Here is an 18,689-nt window from a genome sequence, read left to right as displayed (position 1 = left end):
CTACTTACACATGAGGAAGAAATTTACCATTTCCTTCTAAAGTTCATTTTTCAAATGAGGACACTGAGGCAAACAGTTTTAAATGAGTCACACAGCTAGTTGACCTCAGGAAAATGAGTCTTCCTGAGTCTAGACCCAGCATTCTATCCATTCTTTAACCTAGTTGCCCTGAGAGAGAGAAAGGGAGTGTGGGGAATTCCTACTGTGCAAAAATCTCCCACTGATGCTGATCTGTTATTTATCACTTATAGTTCAGGGACACCTAGAGATTAAATGACTTGATAGTAGTCACAGAGTCAGCAAAGGCAAAACTTGAAACTAGGTCTACCAGACTCTGAGGGTGCCCTCTCTATCTGTTATATCTGACTATGATAAATATAATTTTTTAAAAAAAATCTGTATTCATCTCTCCATTGACCTAATTTTCTTAAATCTTAATTCAATGCTGGTTTTCTACCTATGAATCTCAGAGTTGTTTCAAGTTGTTTCAAGTTGTTGCAAATATGTATTCCAAGATACCTTTACTCTTGGCATATACATTGCATACTCTGATAAAGAGATAAAAGACCAATCAAGATAACAGTGTGGTCCAAATGATTTCTTTTTAGTTGGGTCTAGACTTAGAGAACATGTATTTGAATCCTGTCTCTGACCCTTATTGCTTATGTGATCCTGGGTAAGACACTTAACCCTATTTGCCTCAGTTCCCCAATCTATAAAATGAACTGGAAAGTAAATGGCGAACCACTCCAGTTTCTTTGCCAAGGAAGCCTCAAATGGCATCATGAAGATTCAGACATCACTGAAAATGACTGAACAATAACATCCCCCCTCCCAGCAGGAAAAGTTTTGTGGGTCTGATGAACAAAACTCCTTAGAAGACCAGTCTAACTCAATTCAGAAGGGCTCAGCAGGAGAGGGATGCTCATCAGGTGTTGAATAGCTTTCTATCTACTAAACTGTTGGAGGGAAGTGGTTTGTGTTGGTGGAGGGAGTACCCACAATGAGAAAATTATGGATTTGTTTGGCATTGATGTGGAAATTGTAGCACAGAGGCTCATGTGTCCAAAAAAACCCAAACTCTATTAATGATTCAACAAAAACACTAATTAAACACATTTATAGAATTGAAAACTACATGGTTTTAAAAGAACTAAGTATTAGCTTAGATGTAAAAAATCAAGTTAATGAAGAAATGTGCATTGAATTAAAAAAATAAAATAAACTCTGTTTAGGCAGGTCTATTTACTTAACTGTTTTTGAACAAAATAATTCTCAATTCACCAAAAATAGTTTGTGGTACACCCTGGTTCAGTTGATAAAGAATGTTGACCTTGAAATCAAGAGGAAAAACATAGTTTCAAATGCAGCAGCTTCTAGAACTACAGTTCTTAACCTATTTTTGTGCCATAGGTTTTTTTTTGGTGATCTGGTAAAATCTATGAATTCTTGTCTATTGCTGCCCCCCCACTCATAAGTGGAGGAAAAAGCTAGATTTCAGTTAGAGGGTAGTGAAAATAAAGGTACAATTTTTTCCCATCCACTTTTTAATCTATCCAAAGGTCTGTTGGAGGATATATTGACCCCAGGTTTTAAGAACCCCTTCTCTAATACACAATATCTTGGTGATCCTGGGTGAGTCAAGGTCCTACACAACCTAATCAACCCTAGTCAACCCCTAAATTGAAGATCATAGGCCCTCAATAAAAAAAAAGTTTTAAAAATTAACCTTGCTTATTTTTCAGATCCTGAAATTCAGACTTTACTTTTTTCTTTACATGGACAGGTTCCACCTGATAATACATAGGTCTGGCCATGCCTCTCATCTGTCCAAACAATTCACCTTCCCCCCTTGCTCCCAAAAACTTATTGTGTTTAAGAACATAATGAACCAACTCCCCTAAGGCCTTCATAATCTTAGGTGCATTCTATCTTTCCTGACTGATTTTACATTGTTCCCTTCTGAATATTTTGTTTTCAAGTCACACCAGTCTATTTGCTAATCCCTTTATAACATTCCAGTTTTTTATATCACTGCCATTAGAATGTATTCCTTCTTATCTGTTCCTCTTACATTTTCTTTTTCTCTTTGAGGCCTGGATCAGGTATTGCCGCTTTTAGGAGTTTCAGATTGATCCCTTCAATTGTAAGGGGAAGAAGCTTTCATTTTTAATTCTTTGCATTACAAGTGCCTAGTATGGTAGTTACTTAGATACTTGTTGAATGGAATTTAATTGAATGGACAAGTTTGACAATTTCCAAATATATCAGATGCTGAATCAAGACTTATCACAAAGCTGTTTTGTATGGGACATAGTGGTAAATCCAATGAAACAATACTTATTTTTATAAAAAAAAAGCAGTTTCTTTTTGTGGAAACACACTGCCAAAAAGTATATCTAATGAAGATGTTGGGGACTCTTTTATTAGAATTTCTATAGGAGTAAAACACCACTAGTAGCTGCCTCATATGGAAGATTTTAGATTTTGGGCTAGAAGGGAGCCACTGAATTCAACTCTCTCATTTACAGGGAAACAAACTGAGGCATTAAGGCTAAATGACTTGCCTAGGCTCACATAGCTACTAAATGTCTAAGGGAGGTTTTGAATCAGGTCTTCCTGATTGCTAGTCCAGTACCCTAACCCATTACAATTTGCTCCCTTTCAGACATAAGTCTTCCCTATCTCACACTGTTGTCGTTATTATTTGTTGCTGTTTGTTGTTGTTATCAGTTTATCAGTGACTCATCCTACGATGAAGAGGGAGGCATTCACTAAAAGGGAGAATTCTATAGTTGGAGGGACAACTAAAACTCATTAGAATTCTAAATGCTTAAAAAAATAACTAGGAATATTTCATAAAAATATAAATATTTAATCAATTTTATAATTGATTATATAATTATATAATTTTAAAATAAATTCTATTATTAGAATTATAAATTCTTATTCCTGGAAAGAAAACAATGAAGGCCATAGTGGCGAAACATACTGGAGGGGATTCATCTCCACTTCCTCATTTTTTAGAAATGTTCTAATGAGACTAACCAAGCCACTAAACAATTGGCATTTTCCTTCATCACACAATGAAACTGGCAGCTGACCAAAGGATAATCATGGGGTTCTTTTATGACTTTCACGTGAATCCAGTATAAAAGAAGACTATGGGTAAAGATATGGTTGAATTATAGTTCACTGTTCAACCGCTCACAGAGACTACTGAAAACAGCAGATCTCTCTTTACACTACAGGCTTTGAAGTAGTCACTGATTTCCACCTTGAAATCATCTAAGCTCAGTTCATTCGATTCATTTCATTTCAAATTGATAATCATTTCTTAAGCACTTGCTTGGTGCCAGGCGCTGTCCTAGGTGCTGGAGAGACAAGGATCAAAATAACAAAGAAATTTCAGCACCAAGGGAAACAATATATTCAAGAAGTTATTACCAAGTAGAAAAAGAAATAATGGTAGGCAATTCTAGTATTTCCAGTTAGGAAATGGGAATATCTAAAATGGAATCAACATGGTCCACTGTTCTAGTATAAGCCTGTTCCAGGACTGAACTTTTGATTCTATCTTAGACAACAAGATGACCCTGGACACCTCATATGAAATGATTTCTTTTAAACCAATAAGAATAGTCCTATATTTACTGTTCTTTCTATCAGAGGGCACTATATCTCAGTGTTAGAGCTTCTTCTGACCCTTGCAAGCAGCATGATATGGTAGTTTGGGGCAGGGTAAGCCTGGAGCAGGTCTGCAATAATAAAGGATGGTCTTGCTGAAGACTTGCATATTCCTTATCTATTTTTTTTAAATTGAGACCTAATAATACTTTTTCCTTTTTTTATGCTGAAAAGAATTGGATCATTTTGTAAAAAAAATAAATTTGGATAATAGCAGGCAAAATAAACGCATTGTTAGGGAATCTAGTAAGCAACAGAATAGAATTCCTAATCTGAAACATGTGTAGACTATGTCCTGAAGATGGTTGCTTTAGGCACACTCATGAGCCTGAGACTCTCATCTTCCTGGGATTCACAAACTGAGAGATATTCCTTTTGTCTTAATAAAAAACAAACATGTCCCTCAATAGAATACTTGTCAAAATAAAATCCCTCACCATACCTACTTTATCCAAGAATAAAGTGTATGAAGAAATAGTGGGACTATTGAAAGTATACCTTTCTCAAACCCATCAGATTCATCAAGATGATAGGAAGTGATAAATGTTGGTGGTTATATGAAATATATACATTAACGTACTGTTGGTGGAGTTGAAAATTGATTCATCTTTCTGGATAAAAATTTGTAACTATTCCCAAAGGGTCATAAAACTGTGAGCACCCTTTGATCTACCAATATTGCTATTAGGTCTGTCCCCCCAAAGGAGAGCAAAGAAAAAAGGGAAAGGACCCACATATACAAAAATATTTATTCTAGCATTTCTTTTTTTTGGGTGGCAAAGAAATGGAAACTTAGAAAATGCCTATCAATTGGGGAATGACTGGACAAGTTATGGCAAATGAATATAATGGAATACTATTGTGCTATAAGAAATGATGGAAAGGATGGATTTAGGAAAACCTGAGTAGAATTATAAACCAACTCAAAGTGGAGTAGACCCATAGAACATTCTACATAATGTTATAATATTATAATCGACTGAAAAATCATATCCACTGTCACTCCAAAGAATTATAATGTAAAATGCTATCCACCACAAGTTAGAGAATGAATGGATTCAGAGTGCAGAGTGAAGCACATTTATTTTTAGTTTTTTTCCCTCTCATAAAATGGCTAATGTGGAAATGTTTTGCATGACTGCATATGTATAATGATCATACTAATGCTTACCTTTTCAATGGGCAGATGAAGGAGGGAGAGAGAACTGAAAATAAAAATTAAATTAAAAAAGGAAGCATACCTTTCATCATCATTGTCAGTCATGCCACAGAAACTGAAAATTTCCTAAATTAAACCAAGAGTCTAGTGAGCAACTAGTAACTAAATATGACAATTTGGGAGATTTCTTAGGTATTATTGTGAACTTCTTTATATGGTAAGGCCAAGATGTCCTTTAATGCCAACTTTTGACTGAAATAAATTGAATATTTATTGATAAGTTGATAAGTGACTTTCAGCTGGACCACTGCATCAATATATATACAGAAATTGAAGGAACAATTTACAATATAAATAATAACAGACAACATTTTTATCATACCTTAAAGTTTATAAAGCATTTTATAGATTGCATCTGATTCTCAAAGAAACTCTATGAAGTGTTATTAATTATTCTCATTTTACAGATTAGAAAACTGATACGGAAAGAGGTGAAATGATTTCCCCAGAATCATAAAACTAATGAGGCTGGATTTGAATGTGGGTCTTGTTTCCATACACAGCACTCAATACACTGTGCTGTCTAGTTATCTCTAACAAAATATAAATATTGGCCATTACATGCAGGAAGAACCCTCTGTTTAACAAGGTCTGCCAAACACAAAGAATGTATAATCCATGATATGGTTACATTGATTTGAACATTACAATCTCTGCTTGAGTTATGGAGAGCTACATAAAAGATTTCTTTGCAGATGCAAGGATGGGGAGTTTTGCAGAATAGATCAACTTGAAAGTCATGTAGATTTGCCAGAGTGAATTCCAGAAATGATCATGGAGCTTCTTTCAATCAATTTAGATAGATAGAAAGAAAGGAAGGAAGGAAGAAAAATAAATATTTAGAGTAGCTCTTTTGAGGTTAAAAAAACTGGAAACTAAGAGGAAATCTATCAGGAAATGGCTAAACATTTTTTTTTTCTAGGAATGTAGTAGAATATTATTGAGCTGTAAGAAGTGATGAAAAGAAGTGAATCCTGGGGAGAATTGGAAAGATGTAAGAACTCCAGTCAACAGGCTGATCAAGATACTAGACTAGAGCTGTCAAGCTCAAATAGAAAGGGATCCCTGTGAGCTACATATTGTCTTGCGAAAAGAACAAATGTACATTTTCTTTTGAATTTTTATTTATTTTATGGAACATTTCTCCATTATATTTTAATCTCATTCAGGTAAACTCAGGAATTTTTCAGGACATATGGGGCTTCAGGGCCTTAGTTTCACACCACTTCTAGAATACCTAGATGAAGAATGTTACCCATCTTCTGACAGAGGACTAATGAATTCATGATGAAGAATGAGACATATTTCTGTTCACGGCAAAGTAGGAATTTGTTTTGCTTGGATTCCAAAGTGATTACCTTATTTTGTTGTTGTTATGATCACGGGGCCAAGAAAAATATGATCAGTAAGATTCTACTCAATAGCATTCTTTAATTCTATGGATTGTTCACTTGAGGTCAATATTTATGTATGAAATGACCTGGGAGTGATTCTGATGTTGAAAAGATGGTATAGGATGGTCATTATAGTTTAGCAAAAGGCATTTGGGAAAAGCAACCAAGAAGTCACAGTTAAAAATACATGTTGATTCTACAGGAACATTCCAAGGGAAAGGGCTTTTGGATTGGATTAGAATCCTTCTCAAAATTGTTCAAAGTACTAGCTCTATTATGACCTCTGCTGCAGCCCTCACAGTTTGGTGCCAATTATTTGCTATTCATGGATTGTTCTATGCTATTGCTCCTGACAGTGAGTCTATATTTATTTATCTCAGATGAATGTAGGAAATTTGTGGAAAGGAGCCTTAAACAACCTGTCAGCATTGTACCCCATCAACATAAAGGAAATAGTCAAGCTGAAAAGATAGCATAGACTGCTCTAAAGTGAAATATTGGAAAAAAACAGGTCAGCAAGAGAGCACATTAAAAAATAAACAAGCAAGCAAACAAACTCAATATAGCATTTCACCTTAAACAATAGTAGGGGTGATGTCAGCACTTGAATTCTGACACAATTTGAATTCTGACTTAGACACACACTCTATGAACATAAAAAAGTCACTATATGACTCTCAAGCTTAGGTTCCTCATCTATAATGCTGGTGGTAATTATAGAATATATCTTATGGGGTTATTCTGAGCATCCAATGAGATATATGAAGCATTTTACAAATTTATACGTATAAATTTCAAATATCAGCTGGAAGAAGTTCTGCCTCAATTATGTCCATCAATACCGCTGATGAATTTACAAAAGAAAAAGAAAGCATTCCAAGTACTTCTCTATCTACACCTAATTTTTTGCTCACATTTACCATAAATTACCTTTCATCAGGCATAATTACCTGTTCCAAAATATCCCAGGATCAGTCATATTAGGTCCAAGACACAAATGCATTAGTGTGTTATATGTTTACAGAATGATTGCTAAGGTCCCCCCCCCCCCACAAGATGGTTTGACATTAGAATAGTACCCTAGGCATACTGCTAAAGATGATAATTTAGTAGAGGAAATTTCTTCACCTAGAAGTTTCCTTTGTCAATAAATCATATATGTGGTTTATAAAGATAAATAGTAACAATATATGACTCTGATAGGCAATGTGACGGAGCAATGGATAGAGAGCTGGCTGAGTCTAGAGTTAAAAATACCTGAATTTATATGTACAAAGGTTATAAAATTACATATTCTTTGACTTAAAATATCAGTAATCAGTCTATTATCTCAAAGAGACTTTTTTAAAAAAGGAAAAGGACCTATATGTATAAATACCTATATATATATTTATAGCAGCTCTTTTTTGTGGTAGCAAGAATTGGGAATTGAAAGCATATCCATCAATTGGGGAATGACTGTACAAATTGTGGTATATAATTGTGATAGGATACTATAGTGTTTATAGCGTGCTTTCAGAAAAATCTTGGAAGACTCACATGAAGTGATACAAAATGAAGTATGCAGAACTAGAAGTATATTGCACACAGTATCAGCAACATTGCACAATGATCAACTATGATAGACTTAGATATTATTATCAATATGTTTATCTATCTAAAATAATTCCCAAAGTACTTATTAAAAATGTAATTCACTTCAGAGAAAGAAATGATGGAAGTCTGAATGCAAGTTAAAGCATTTTTAAAACTTTATTTTTCTTGGTTTTGGGGTCTGTTTTCTTTCTCAACGGGACTAATATGGAAATATGTTTTGCATGACCGCACACATATAAATCTATTGTCTTCTCAAGGAGATGAGAGAGGAAGGAAAGAATCTGAACTCAAAAATTTAAATGTAAATGTTAAAAATTGTTTTTACCTGTAGGTGAAAAAATACAAAATTTTTAAAAAGGTCTAAGTTCAAATTCAGCTATGTGATCTTGGGTAAGTTATTTAACCTCTGTTTGTCTTACATTCCCTCAACTGTAATATGAGGATAATCATAGAGTCTACCTCTCTGGGTTGTTTGAGTATTAAATGAAATAATGTTCATTAAGTATCTTGCCTGGAACTTAGTGGGTGCTACCAATATTAATACTACCTTAGCTTTATTATTATTAAAATGTTTGTAAAATACTTTAAGATTTATAAAGTACTTTCTTTTTTTATCTTTTATAAACATTTTATTGCTTGTTATTTCCTTCCCTGCTCTTTCTCCTCTTTTTCTTTCTTCTCTCTCTCCATCAATCACTTTCCAGTGACTGTTGGCTTAACAAGTAAGTATATTCTTGTAAAACCAATCAATATATCATCCACGACCAAGTATTTTTTTTAAAAGAAGAATCCTCTCCAATAGGCAATGCAAGCTATTATCTGTATTCTGTGAAACCAGGCAGAGAAGCTACATGGCTTGTTTAGGTTTGAACAGGGAGCAGAACTAGGCAGGACAGTCTCACTTTTGTCTACAAGAAGCCCATTGTAGTCTGTTGCCCTTTTCAGGTAACAAGTAATTCGAACCTCTTTTTTTTTTAAAAGCACTGCACTAAGTTAAACTTTTTACCTACTTGTCATAACTATTTTTACTAAGAGATATTGTTTTTCCCTTTGCTGTAACTGAGGTCTGGGATTGCTTAGTGATAGAGAACAGATGCATGAGAAGTCAAGTCGACAAACATTTATTAAATGCTTACTAAGTGCCAAGAAGTGTAATTCAATACAAATTCTGTGTTTATGTACTGAGAAATAATTATGAATAATAATATTCTAATATTTATATAGTGCTTTACAGCCACAAATTGTATTATCTAAATTATCTTACTGAGCCTCATAACAATCCTGTGGGATGGGGTACACAGTCTTATTATATGCAAGGGGGGAAATGGAGGTTTGGAGATCTTGAGTTAAAGTGGGGGAGTGGGAATCCATTGCCAATCTTGCTCTTTTTATCTCCCATACATCCTCTTCTCTCCTCACATAGGCTAATCCCTAAATTCAAATATGTATTACCTCAGGCCTGAACTATTGCAATAGTCTCCTAGTTGGCTACTCTGCTTCAAGGGTCTTCTTACTACAACCCAACCTCCACTCAGCTGCCAAAGTGATTTTATTAATTTATACAGATCTGATCATGCCACTCCTTGACTCATCAGACTCCAGTGGCTACCTAGGTACCTCTGGATTAAATATAAATTTCTCTGTTTTGCAAGTAAAGCTCTTAGCAACCTCATCCCAACCTATTTTTCCAGCCTTCTCTATACTTTATATGCAATCATCATAGCCTACTAACTGTTCCTTACTTATGATGTACCATCTCCCTTCACCATGCCTTTTTTTGGCTGTTCCCCATTTCCAGAATGCACTTCTTCTATTGGATTCTCTGGTTTTCTTTCACATTCAAGTCAAGTATTTCTTTCTGCAAAAAAGATTTCCTGGTCCCAGCATCATCCAGAGCCTTCCTTCATACAGGTTGCCCTGTATCTGCTTTATAAGTGTTTTGGACCTACCTTTGTTTGGTTCTGAGGTAGCCAGATGGTGCCATAATGTCTAGAGCAATGAACTTGGAATCATCTTCTTGAGTTTAAATCCAGCCTCAGACACTAACTGGAGAACCCTGAGCAAGTCACTCAACCCTATTTGCCTTTTCCTATTTGCCTCTGTCAAATGAACTGAGAAAGGAAATAGCAAAACCACTCCAGTATCTTTCCCAAGAAAACTCCAAATGAAGTCACAAAGAGCAGGACAAGACTGAACAATAACCACAAATGTTTGCATTTATTGACATGATGTTTGTCCTTCATTTTTGAAGAAGATCATGATATCAGGGAGGTGATGCCATGACAAGCATGTGAATTGGATTTGAGTGAGGGGGAGCCATGCTAAGTTTCCAGCCTTTCTCCTCCAGCATCATCTGGGACCAGTGGCCAGATATGAATCAGGATGACTGGAGATGGCCCAGGATAAGAGGCAATCAGGATTAAGTGACTTGCCCAAGGTCACACAGCTAGTAAGTTTTAAGTGTCTGAGGCCAGATTCAAACTCCCATTCTCCTGAATCCAAGACTAGGGCTCTATCCACTGTACTAGCTGCCCTATCTATCCATCTATCCATCTATCTATCTATCATCTATCTATCTATCTATCTATCTATCTATCTATCTATCTATCTATCTATCTACACATTGGCTCCCCTAATAGGGAGCAATCCTATCAGGATGTAAGTTCCTTGAGGGAAAGGACATTTTCCCTCTTGTAATGTTAACAAAGTTCCTGGCACATATATAAAGCTTGCTGACTGATTGGATATAGCCTCTTGACTCCAATTTCTGGCAATTTCTACTATATTTCATTTCCTCTTCAATAGGATTTCCTTGTTGAAAGTGCAATTGGGGTCTAATTAACTTGCTCACCAAAGACTAAGACAGAGAGTCTGTAATCCCCTTCACACACAGGAGGGACCTCAGGATTCCTTGATGAGGTAAAGGGACAATGATGGCTATCATTAGAACTGGTTTGAAGCCATCTCCATCACTGTGTTCACACATCCTACTGATTATACTGAAAATTACATCCTGCTTTCAGCAAATTGGCAGCAGCTGCAGTACCAAGCAAAAGAATACCAATTTCACCTTAAAATTCCACCTTTTTTACATATTGGAATCATCCAATACCACTGCTCCTTTCTTCTTCCTCTGACTCTTCCTAGGTGTTTTTTCACCAGATGCTTCTTTGGTCTTGTGTCATACATTGGGAGACAGGCAGTTCCATTTCCCTCTGAGCATCTAGTTCTCTTCTCTTTAAGAAGAGCCTCAAATCCATTTTGAAACTCTAATTGTACAGCTGTCTTTTCCTTCTGTTTCTTGTATGTTAGACTCTTCCAAAGTACATCATCTTGTCAAGAGCCATATCTCCTTTCATCTTCCACAGAATCTGTATTTTTTTCCTATGGAAGTTTCTTTCTCCCCTTCCTTTTAAAACCACGTTATACTGCTTTACAGCATAGAACATGTAAAGAAAAGTTTTTTAACTCAAGGGTCTTTAGTTATAAAGAGGTCCATGGATAGATTTAAAAAGATCTGTGAACTTGGTTTGAAAAAAATTATACCCTTATTTTCACTCATATCTAACTGAAATTTAGCATTTCCTTCAATTATGAATTTGGACAACAAACATTATCTGAGGAAAACAATGAACTACCAAAGGAGTCTATGACACAAAACAGGTTAAAGACTCCTTTCTTTGAGAGGTTCACCATCTCCAGAGAGATCAGCCTCTATTTGGAACACAGATAACAGTAACTCTGCTGGCAGCATTAACTCAATAGTGATCACTGAATAATTTCCCCAATACCTGTCAGTTTTATATCTTTGAATTATTTGTGGGTGTTCATGCAATGCCACTATTCATACCTAGGTTAAAATTTGCAGCTAATTATCACTTCCTAATAACTTGCCAATTCCACTCAAATTTCTTTCTTTATCTCAACAGCGGAATCTCATAATCAACTCATTTTATAAGAAGTCCCCATTGGGAAAATGCATAAGAAGTCCCCATTGGGAAAATGCATAAGAACTCTTGAAGACTGAAATAAACAGAATCAGGAATTCATTATGCACAATGATTACAAGTATATAATTGGAAAGAAAAATAAAATGCAAGTATGTATAAAGCCTGGAGTTCTGAGACAAGAAGACTTGGATTCAAATCCAGTGTCGGACATTTATTCTCAGTGTGAAACTAGACAAGTCACTTAAATTCTGTTTTCTTCAGTTTCCTCAACTGTGTGAATAACCCCACAGTTGTGAGGAGGATCAAATAATATTTTAAAAGCACAGTGCTTAGTATACAGTAGGTGCTAAAAATGCCTATTCTTTCCCTCCTTCCCTAGACCAGGTCTCTGAGCTTTAGAACTTAGGAGGAAATTCCATCCTAAGATGTCACCTAGCCTAACCTTCTCACTTTCCAAATAAGGAGACTGAGATGAGGGAAGCTAGTTCACAATGGTTAGAGTGCTGGTCCCAGGGTCAGAAAGACCTGGGTTCAAGTCCATCCCCAGATATTTACTGTGTGACCTTCGGCAAGTCATTTAACCTTGTTTGCATCAAGTTTCTTCATCTGTCAAATGAGCTGGAGAAGGAAATGGCAGATCACTCTAGTACTTTGCCAAAATAAAAAAACCAGAACCTACCAAATGGGGTCACAAGAGTGAGACAAAATTGAAACGACTCAACAACAAACTGAAGCTGAGAAAGGTCAAGAGATGTGCCTAGGGTCATTTTGATTCAGGAGTTAGGATTTTATGTCTAGTCTTCTTCACACTGAGACATCCAGCATGATCTGCCCACTCCCTTTCATTTCTAAGTCCATGATAAAAACTCTGCTCACTCACTGTTGAACTTCTTTGGTTACATTCTTTGGATGCTAAGGGGTCAGGAGATTTCTTTTTCTTCCTTAGTCAGAGACGCAAAGATCACCAAAGACTGTCTTTGCTCTTCTCAGATATGGAACAGTGGGATAATAATCTGATTTACCCTGCCTGACTAACACTGCTATCCTCATTGCTTGTGAAAGTCTCGGCTCCATTAAGACATGCCATGACAACCAGTGAATCTGAAGAAGGTAGAATATGTGAGTTTTTAATTTAAAAAAATTACAGATCTTCTCTATTTTTATTATGGTTTTCTGGTAATATTAATGACATCTACTCTTATTTTTAGATTTTAATATTTTCTTTTTTTCTAATTACATGTAAAGCCAATTTTTAACCTTTGTTTTTTTCTTGCTTACAATTTTGAGTTCCAAATTCACCTCTCCCTCAACCTAATGAGAAGACAAGCATGTGCAGTCATGAAAAACATATTTCTATATTAGTAATGGTATGAAAGAAAACAGACAGCCCCTCTGAAACAAAGTAAAAAACCCAGTATGCTTTTATCTGTAGTCATACATACTCCCTCAGTTGTTTTTCTGGAAGTAGATATCATTTTTCATTATAGATCCTTCAGAATTGTCTTGGTTCTTTATATTGCTAAATGACTCACATTTATTAAACTAATCTTGTCAATTCAGTAACCACATATTCAACACCTATTATGTGTCAGATTCTATGCTCGAGGTTGGGCACTCTAAGGTTAAAAAAGTCCTTTCTTCAGAAAGCTTTGGAGATTAGGTAGTCCTATGTATTCATGTCTTCATTTTACAGATGAGAGGACTGAAGTTCAGAGACATCACATGGTCACATGCATACGATTGTATTTCTAATTCCAGTTTTCTGGCCCCCTGATACCAGATTCATCACTGTTTCTACTCCATTCTGCCTTTATTTATACATAAGCCTATATAGAAGTTCTATACATAAGCTTTTACTGAAACAGATCTTAAGAAGCCAAAAGTCCAAATTCATTGGCAGACACAGATTTCCAGCTGCCTCCTAATCCTCGTATACAAGGATTTATTCACCCTTGGTGAGGCTATGAACTGTCCACCTTTAGAACACACTGGCAATAACTGCAATTGGAAATAGTGTGAATTATGCCTCTGCACCTAGAATAAATTGTTAGGACTGAAGAAAAGAATTACTATTAAGTTAACCCTGAAGGAAAGAAATCTTATGCCTTTGCCTCAGATCTTCAACCTGAATTTAGATTGTTAAAAATTGCTTGATATTTCAATGGAAGATCGTTTGAATATTTACTTCCTCAACCTTTGCAACTGCATGCAGCCCACCCACATTTCCTTATGCTGAATTATTTTGGTCACATCTTTCTATAACTCTTTTACAGAAGAACTATGAAATGTGAGGGAGGCTCCCTGAATTTTTTACTTTATTTTTGTGTGTGTGTTACAAGGGCAACTCTCAGGTTACCCTTTTGTAGTTCCTTGATCTTGCTAAAAGGCCAGCCCACTTTCTTTTTGGTCCTTCATATCATATTTTAAATAATATCTTTCATATCATGATTTGCATGTAGGTCATTGTTAGGAATATGTTGTAGCCTATTACTTCCATCAAGTTTCATCCTATCATTATTTGCATCACCAGTATTTTGAATTATTGATAATTATGGTATCCCATAATTTCCAATCATAGAGACTTTAGAGGGAATAGTGCATGAACAAGATAGGTTTTTGTGTCAAGAAGCAGCTCTGACTGCCTCTTAGTATTGCACAAAATTTGAACTATGCCCAAAGGATAGCTAAACTGTGCATACCCTTTGATCCAGTAAAACTGTAATAAATCTGTAATAAATAATCTGTAATAAATAAATCTGTAATAAATCTGTAACCCAAAGAGATTATAAGAAAGGAAAAAGGACCTACATGTACAAAAATATTTACAGTAGCTCTTTTGGTGGTGGCAAAGAATAGTTAAATGAGGGAATGCCCATCAATTGGGGAAAGGTTGAACAAGCTGTGATATATGAATGTAATGAATATTAATATGTAATGGAATAAGCAGGTGGATTTCAGAAAAACTTGGAAAAACTTACACGAACTGATACAAAGTGAAGTGAGCAGAACTAGGAGAATATTGTACATATTAATATCAACTATCATAGACTTAGCTCTTCTCAGACTACAATGATCCAAGACAATTCTAAGAGACACATGATAGAAAATGCCATCCTTATTCAGAGAAAGAACTATGGAGTTTGAATGCAAATCAAAGCATACTATTTTCACTTTTTAAAAAATGTGTTTTTAGTTTTAGTTTTTTCTTTTGTTCTGATTCTTCTTTCACAACATGACCAATGTGAAAATAGGTTTAAAACAACTACACAAATAGAACCCCATATCAGATTGTTTGCTGTCTTGGGGAGAGGAGAGAAGAGGGAGGGAGAAAAATTTGGAATTCAAAATTTTATAAAATTGAATGTTGAAATCTAGTTTTACATGTAATGGGAAAAATATTATTTACAAAAATGAAAATAAATGAAACTATTGTACGATTTTTGACCTGTTACTTTTAGTCATTTCTGGGGTCAATAATACAATAAAATATATTTACGAAAACAAGGAATACGGGCGGCTAGGTGGCGTAGTGGATAAAGCACTGGCCCTGGAGTCAGGAGTACCTGGGTTCAAATCCGGTCTCAGACACTTAATAATTACCTAGCTGTGTGGCCTTGGGCAAGCCACTTAACCCTGTTGCCTTGCAAAAAAAAAAAATCCCAAAAAACAAGAAATACAACCCAAATCAAGGCTGTTTCCATTGCCTCATTATTGATTCATATTGTTTTGCCCTTCATTATTTGAGTATTCTTATAAATATACTTATTTTTTTCAAATATAAAGCAGTGTTTCAAGAACTTTCATGTATATTAACTCATCTGATTCTCAAAACAAGTTTTAGAAAACTTATACTGATAAGGTCCTATAGCTATCTAGGAAGGGAGTCAGTATCATATCCCAGGTCTTTAGCTTCCTAAACCAGTGTACTTTCCATTACAGTGTCTAATACTTAAAACTCACCATGGTTTTAAAAATCATTATTATAAGACTTTTAGAAAATTAGATTGTGAGCTCTTTAAGGACAGGGACTATCTTTTGTCTCTTTTTGTATACACACGACTTAGAGCAGCACATAATTAGAGCTTAATTAGTGTTTACTAATTATGACTATGATGAACTGATTCATTGAAATGCCTATCCAACTGCATCCTTATCTAGATTATATGCCTTCTTCATCCACTTGGTTTTCCTCTCCTTATGTTTTCTTTTTTTGATGACTTCATTAATTAATATCTCTATGCAGATAACTGCTAGACCTACATTTGCTACCTTAATTCTTTTTTTTTTTGAGATCCAGATACAAATTACCATCTGACTCCTTGATATCCCATGGGTATCTCAAATTCAACATGACAGAACTCATTAACTTCCTTGCCTACCCCTCCTATCCTCTACATTTTCCTGTTTCTATTGAGGGCATCACTATCATCTGAGTCACTCAAGATTCACAATCTAGGAATTGTTCTTGAATTCTCTTTACCCTACACACCCATACCCTGGTAATTGACAAATCTTCAATTCTATCTCCATAACCCTTTTCACATGTGTCCTTTCCACTCACAGTTGTCAATCAAGGTCAAGTGCGTATCTGCTCTGGCTTGGATCATTATAACTGTCTTCTAATTAGAGTTCTGGCTTCAGAGTCTCTCCACTCTCCATTGAATTCTCCATATAACTGGTAAAATAATTTGCACAAGTCTGCAATTTGCACAAGTATCACTCCTCTGCTTAGGGAACTTCAGTGGTTCCCTAAAGCCTCTAGGATAAAATTCATAGTTTTCAGCTTTTCATTTAAGCATTTAAAAATTATATATATATATATATATATATATATACGTATATATATACGTACATATATAATATATATATGTATATATATATCTATATATCTATATCTATATCTATATATATATATATATATATATATATATATATATATATATATATATTTTTTTTTTTTGGCCACCTTCCTCTCTTTCCCAGTCAGACATCTTTGTTTGGCTCTTAAGACTCTTCATAATCTGTCTCTAGGGAACCTGAACTTGGTCTAGACAACCTGATTTTCTTGTCTCTTAAACTTGGTACTCTGGCTCCACACCTTGACCTAGTCTATCCCACCTGCTTGATCTGCATTTTCTCCTCACCTCTGTCTCTTAGAATTCTTGGTTTCTATTGTATATATTTAATGGGGAAATGTTATATCCTTTCAAAGAAATTAGGAGCTTCCTGAGAACAGGAATTGTTTTTCCTTTTTCCTTTGTATGCCTGGGTCCTAGTATAGTACTTTGCACTTTGGGAGAGTTTAATAAATATTTTAGGATTGAACTTAATTTCTGACTTCATGAGCTGTATCTTAGCCTTTCTAATGAAAAAAAAAGTTCTTGAAAATTCCACTATCAGAGGTTTTCTTTTCTCTTCTTTTCCTTTTCTCTCTCTCTTTTCTTTTTCTTTCCTTTCCATTACTCTCTTCTTCCTTTTCTTCTTTCTATTTTCCTTCTTTCCTCTTTCTCTTCCCTGTTTTTTCTCTTTCCTTCTTTTCCTTTCCTTTTTTCCATTGCTTTCTTTCTTTCTCCTTCCCTCCTTCCTTCCCTCCTTCCTTCTCCCCCATCTCTCTCTCTCTCTACTTTTCTCTCTTCCTCTTCCTTTCTCTCCTTTCTCTCCTCTCTCTCTCTCTCTCTCTCTCTCTCTCTCTCTCTCTCTCTCTCTCTCCATTATAAGAAAGAAGATCTTATTTGGGATGTACAATAGGAAGAAACTTCTATAAGACACTTGTTTAGGATGAAAATAAAGCCTGCTTCATTATCATGCAAAGGAAGAGAAAATTAAAAGAAATTTAAACAGGTGATATCAACTAATGAATGTCTTTATAGGTTCAAATTCCAATTCTGACAGCACAGACAAGTCATTTCACGGCTCTCAATCCGAGTTTTCTGTCTGGAAAAGAGGGATAATGAGAATGTTTATGAGACTCTAAGGAGATAATGCTTGTAAAACACTTTGTAAACTTTAAAGCATTATATAGATGTCAATTGTTATTACTATTATTGTAATTGCAGTTTGAAAATGGGAAGAAAAGAGAAATGGAAATGATTGAAAATGGATCTGATGTTCCTTGTTGCAGTGAGTACTTAAACTATCCCATTATTATTACCTACCCAAGCTCCAGCACTTATCTGGAGAAAAGAAAAAAAAAAACAAATGCAAGTCTGTTAGAAAATGTCTCTACTTAAGGCTTGAAGAACCAAAATGGTGGCCTGTATGCTGCCTCCACCCCTCAGCCCCCACATATCAGTCAGTCAATAAGCAATTTTTAAGTAGCAGCTGTGTGTTAAGAGCTTGCAAACTAGGTTTGTGCTGGAGCTAGTTGTGTTTTTTTTTCTTTTGTCTTTTAGAAGTGCCTGACTCCTTGTGTTCCCATTTGGGGTTTTCTTAGTGAAGATTCTCGGTGGTTTGTCCTTTCTTTCTCCAGCTCATTTTACAGATAGGAAATTGAGGCAAACAGCGTTAGGTGACTTTCCCAGAGTCTTCCTAACTTGAGGCTCTCTATCCACTTTGTCATCAACTTGCCCATGCTGGAGCCAGCTAACAATTAAAATTTTCAGTGAGAACATTTATACTTTAGACACTGGTAAATGATATATAAATCACGGCTTGATTTATTGTTTGTTTGACTATTTAGGATTTTACAAATAGGGAGAGAGAATATTTAGAGTTAGATGAACATGGACACATTTTCCCTCAGAGAGCTGCTTGGACACACCTTCAGTAAACCCTGACTTTGGTTGATCAGTAAGGAATAATGACTGGACTGCTGTTTTCACATGTACTAAGGGGCTCCCAAAT

General features: G+C 35.3%; 1 protein-coding gene across 3 annotated transcripts in view; it reads right to left on the bottom strand.

Annotated features, from left to right (window-relative positions):
• The window catches only part of RNF150 (ring finger protein 150), a 329,973-nt gene that overhangs the window by 13,504 nt on the left and 297,780 nt on the right, over positions 1–18,689 (bottom strand). Inside the window, exon 8 of one of the 3 annotated variants that reach the window (XM_074229256.1) lies at positions 16,813–17,780. The exons of the other annotated variants lie outside the window; for them this stretch is intronic. Within the exon in view, the coding sequence (XP_074085357.1) occupies positions 17,749–17,780 (32 nt within the window). The 3' untranslated portion in view covers positions 16,813–17,748. Of the gene's footprint in view, positions 1–16,812; positions 17,781–18,689 lie in introns of those variants that run through there. 3 annotated transcript variants of the gene reach the window in all.

Source organism: Macrotis lagotis, chromosome 3 (assembly GCF_037893015.1).
Source record: "Macrotis lagotis isolate mMagLag1 chromosome 3, bilby.v1.9.chrom.fasta, whole genome shotgun sequence".
In the NCBI taxonomy this organism is placed as follows: domain Eukaryota; kingdom Metazoa; phylum Chordata; class Mammalia; order Peramelemorphia; family Peramelidae; genus Macrotis; species Macrotis lagotis.
Note: the sequence above shows the minus strand (reverse complement) of the source record. Positions and strands in the feature narration are given on the sequence as shown.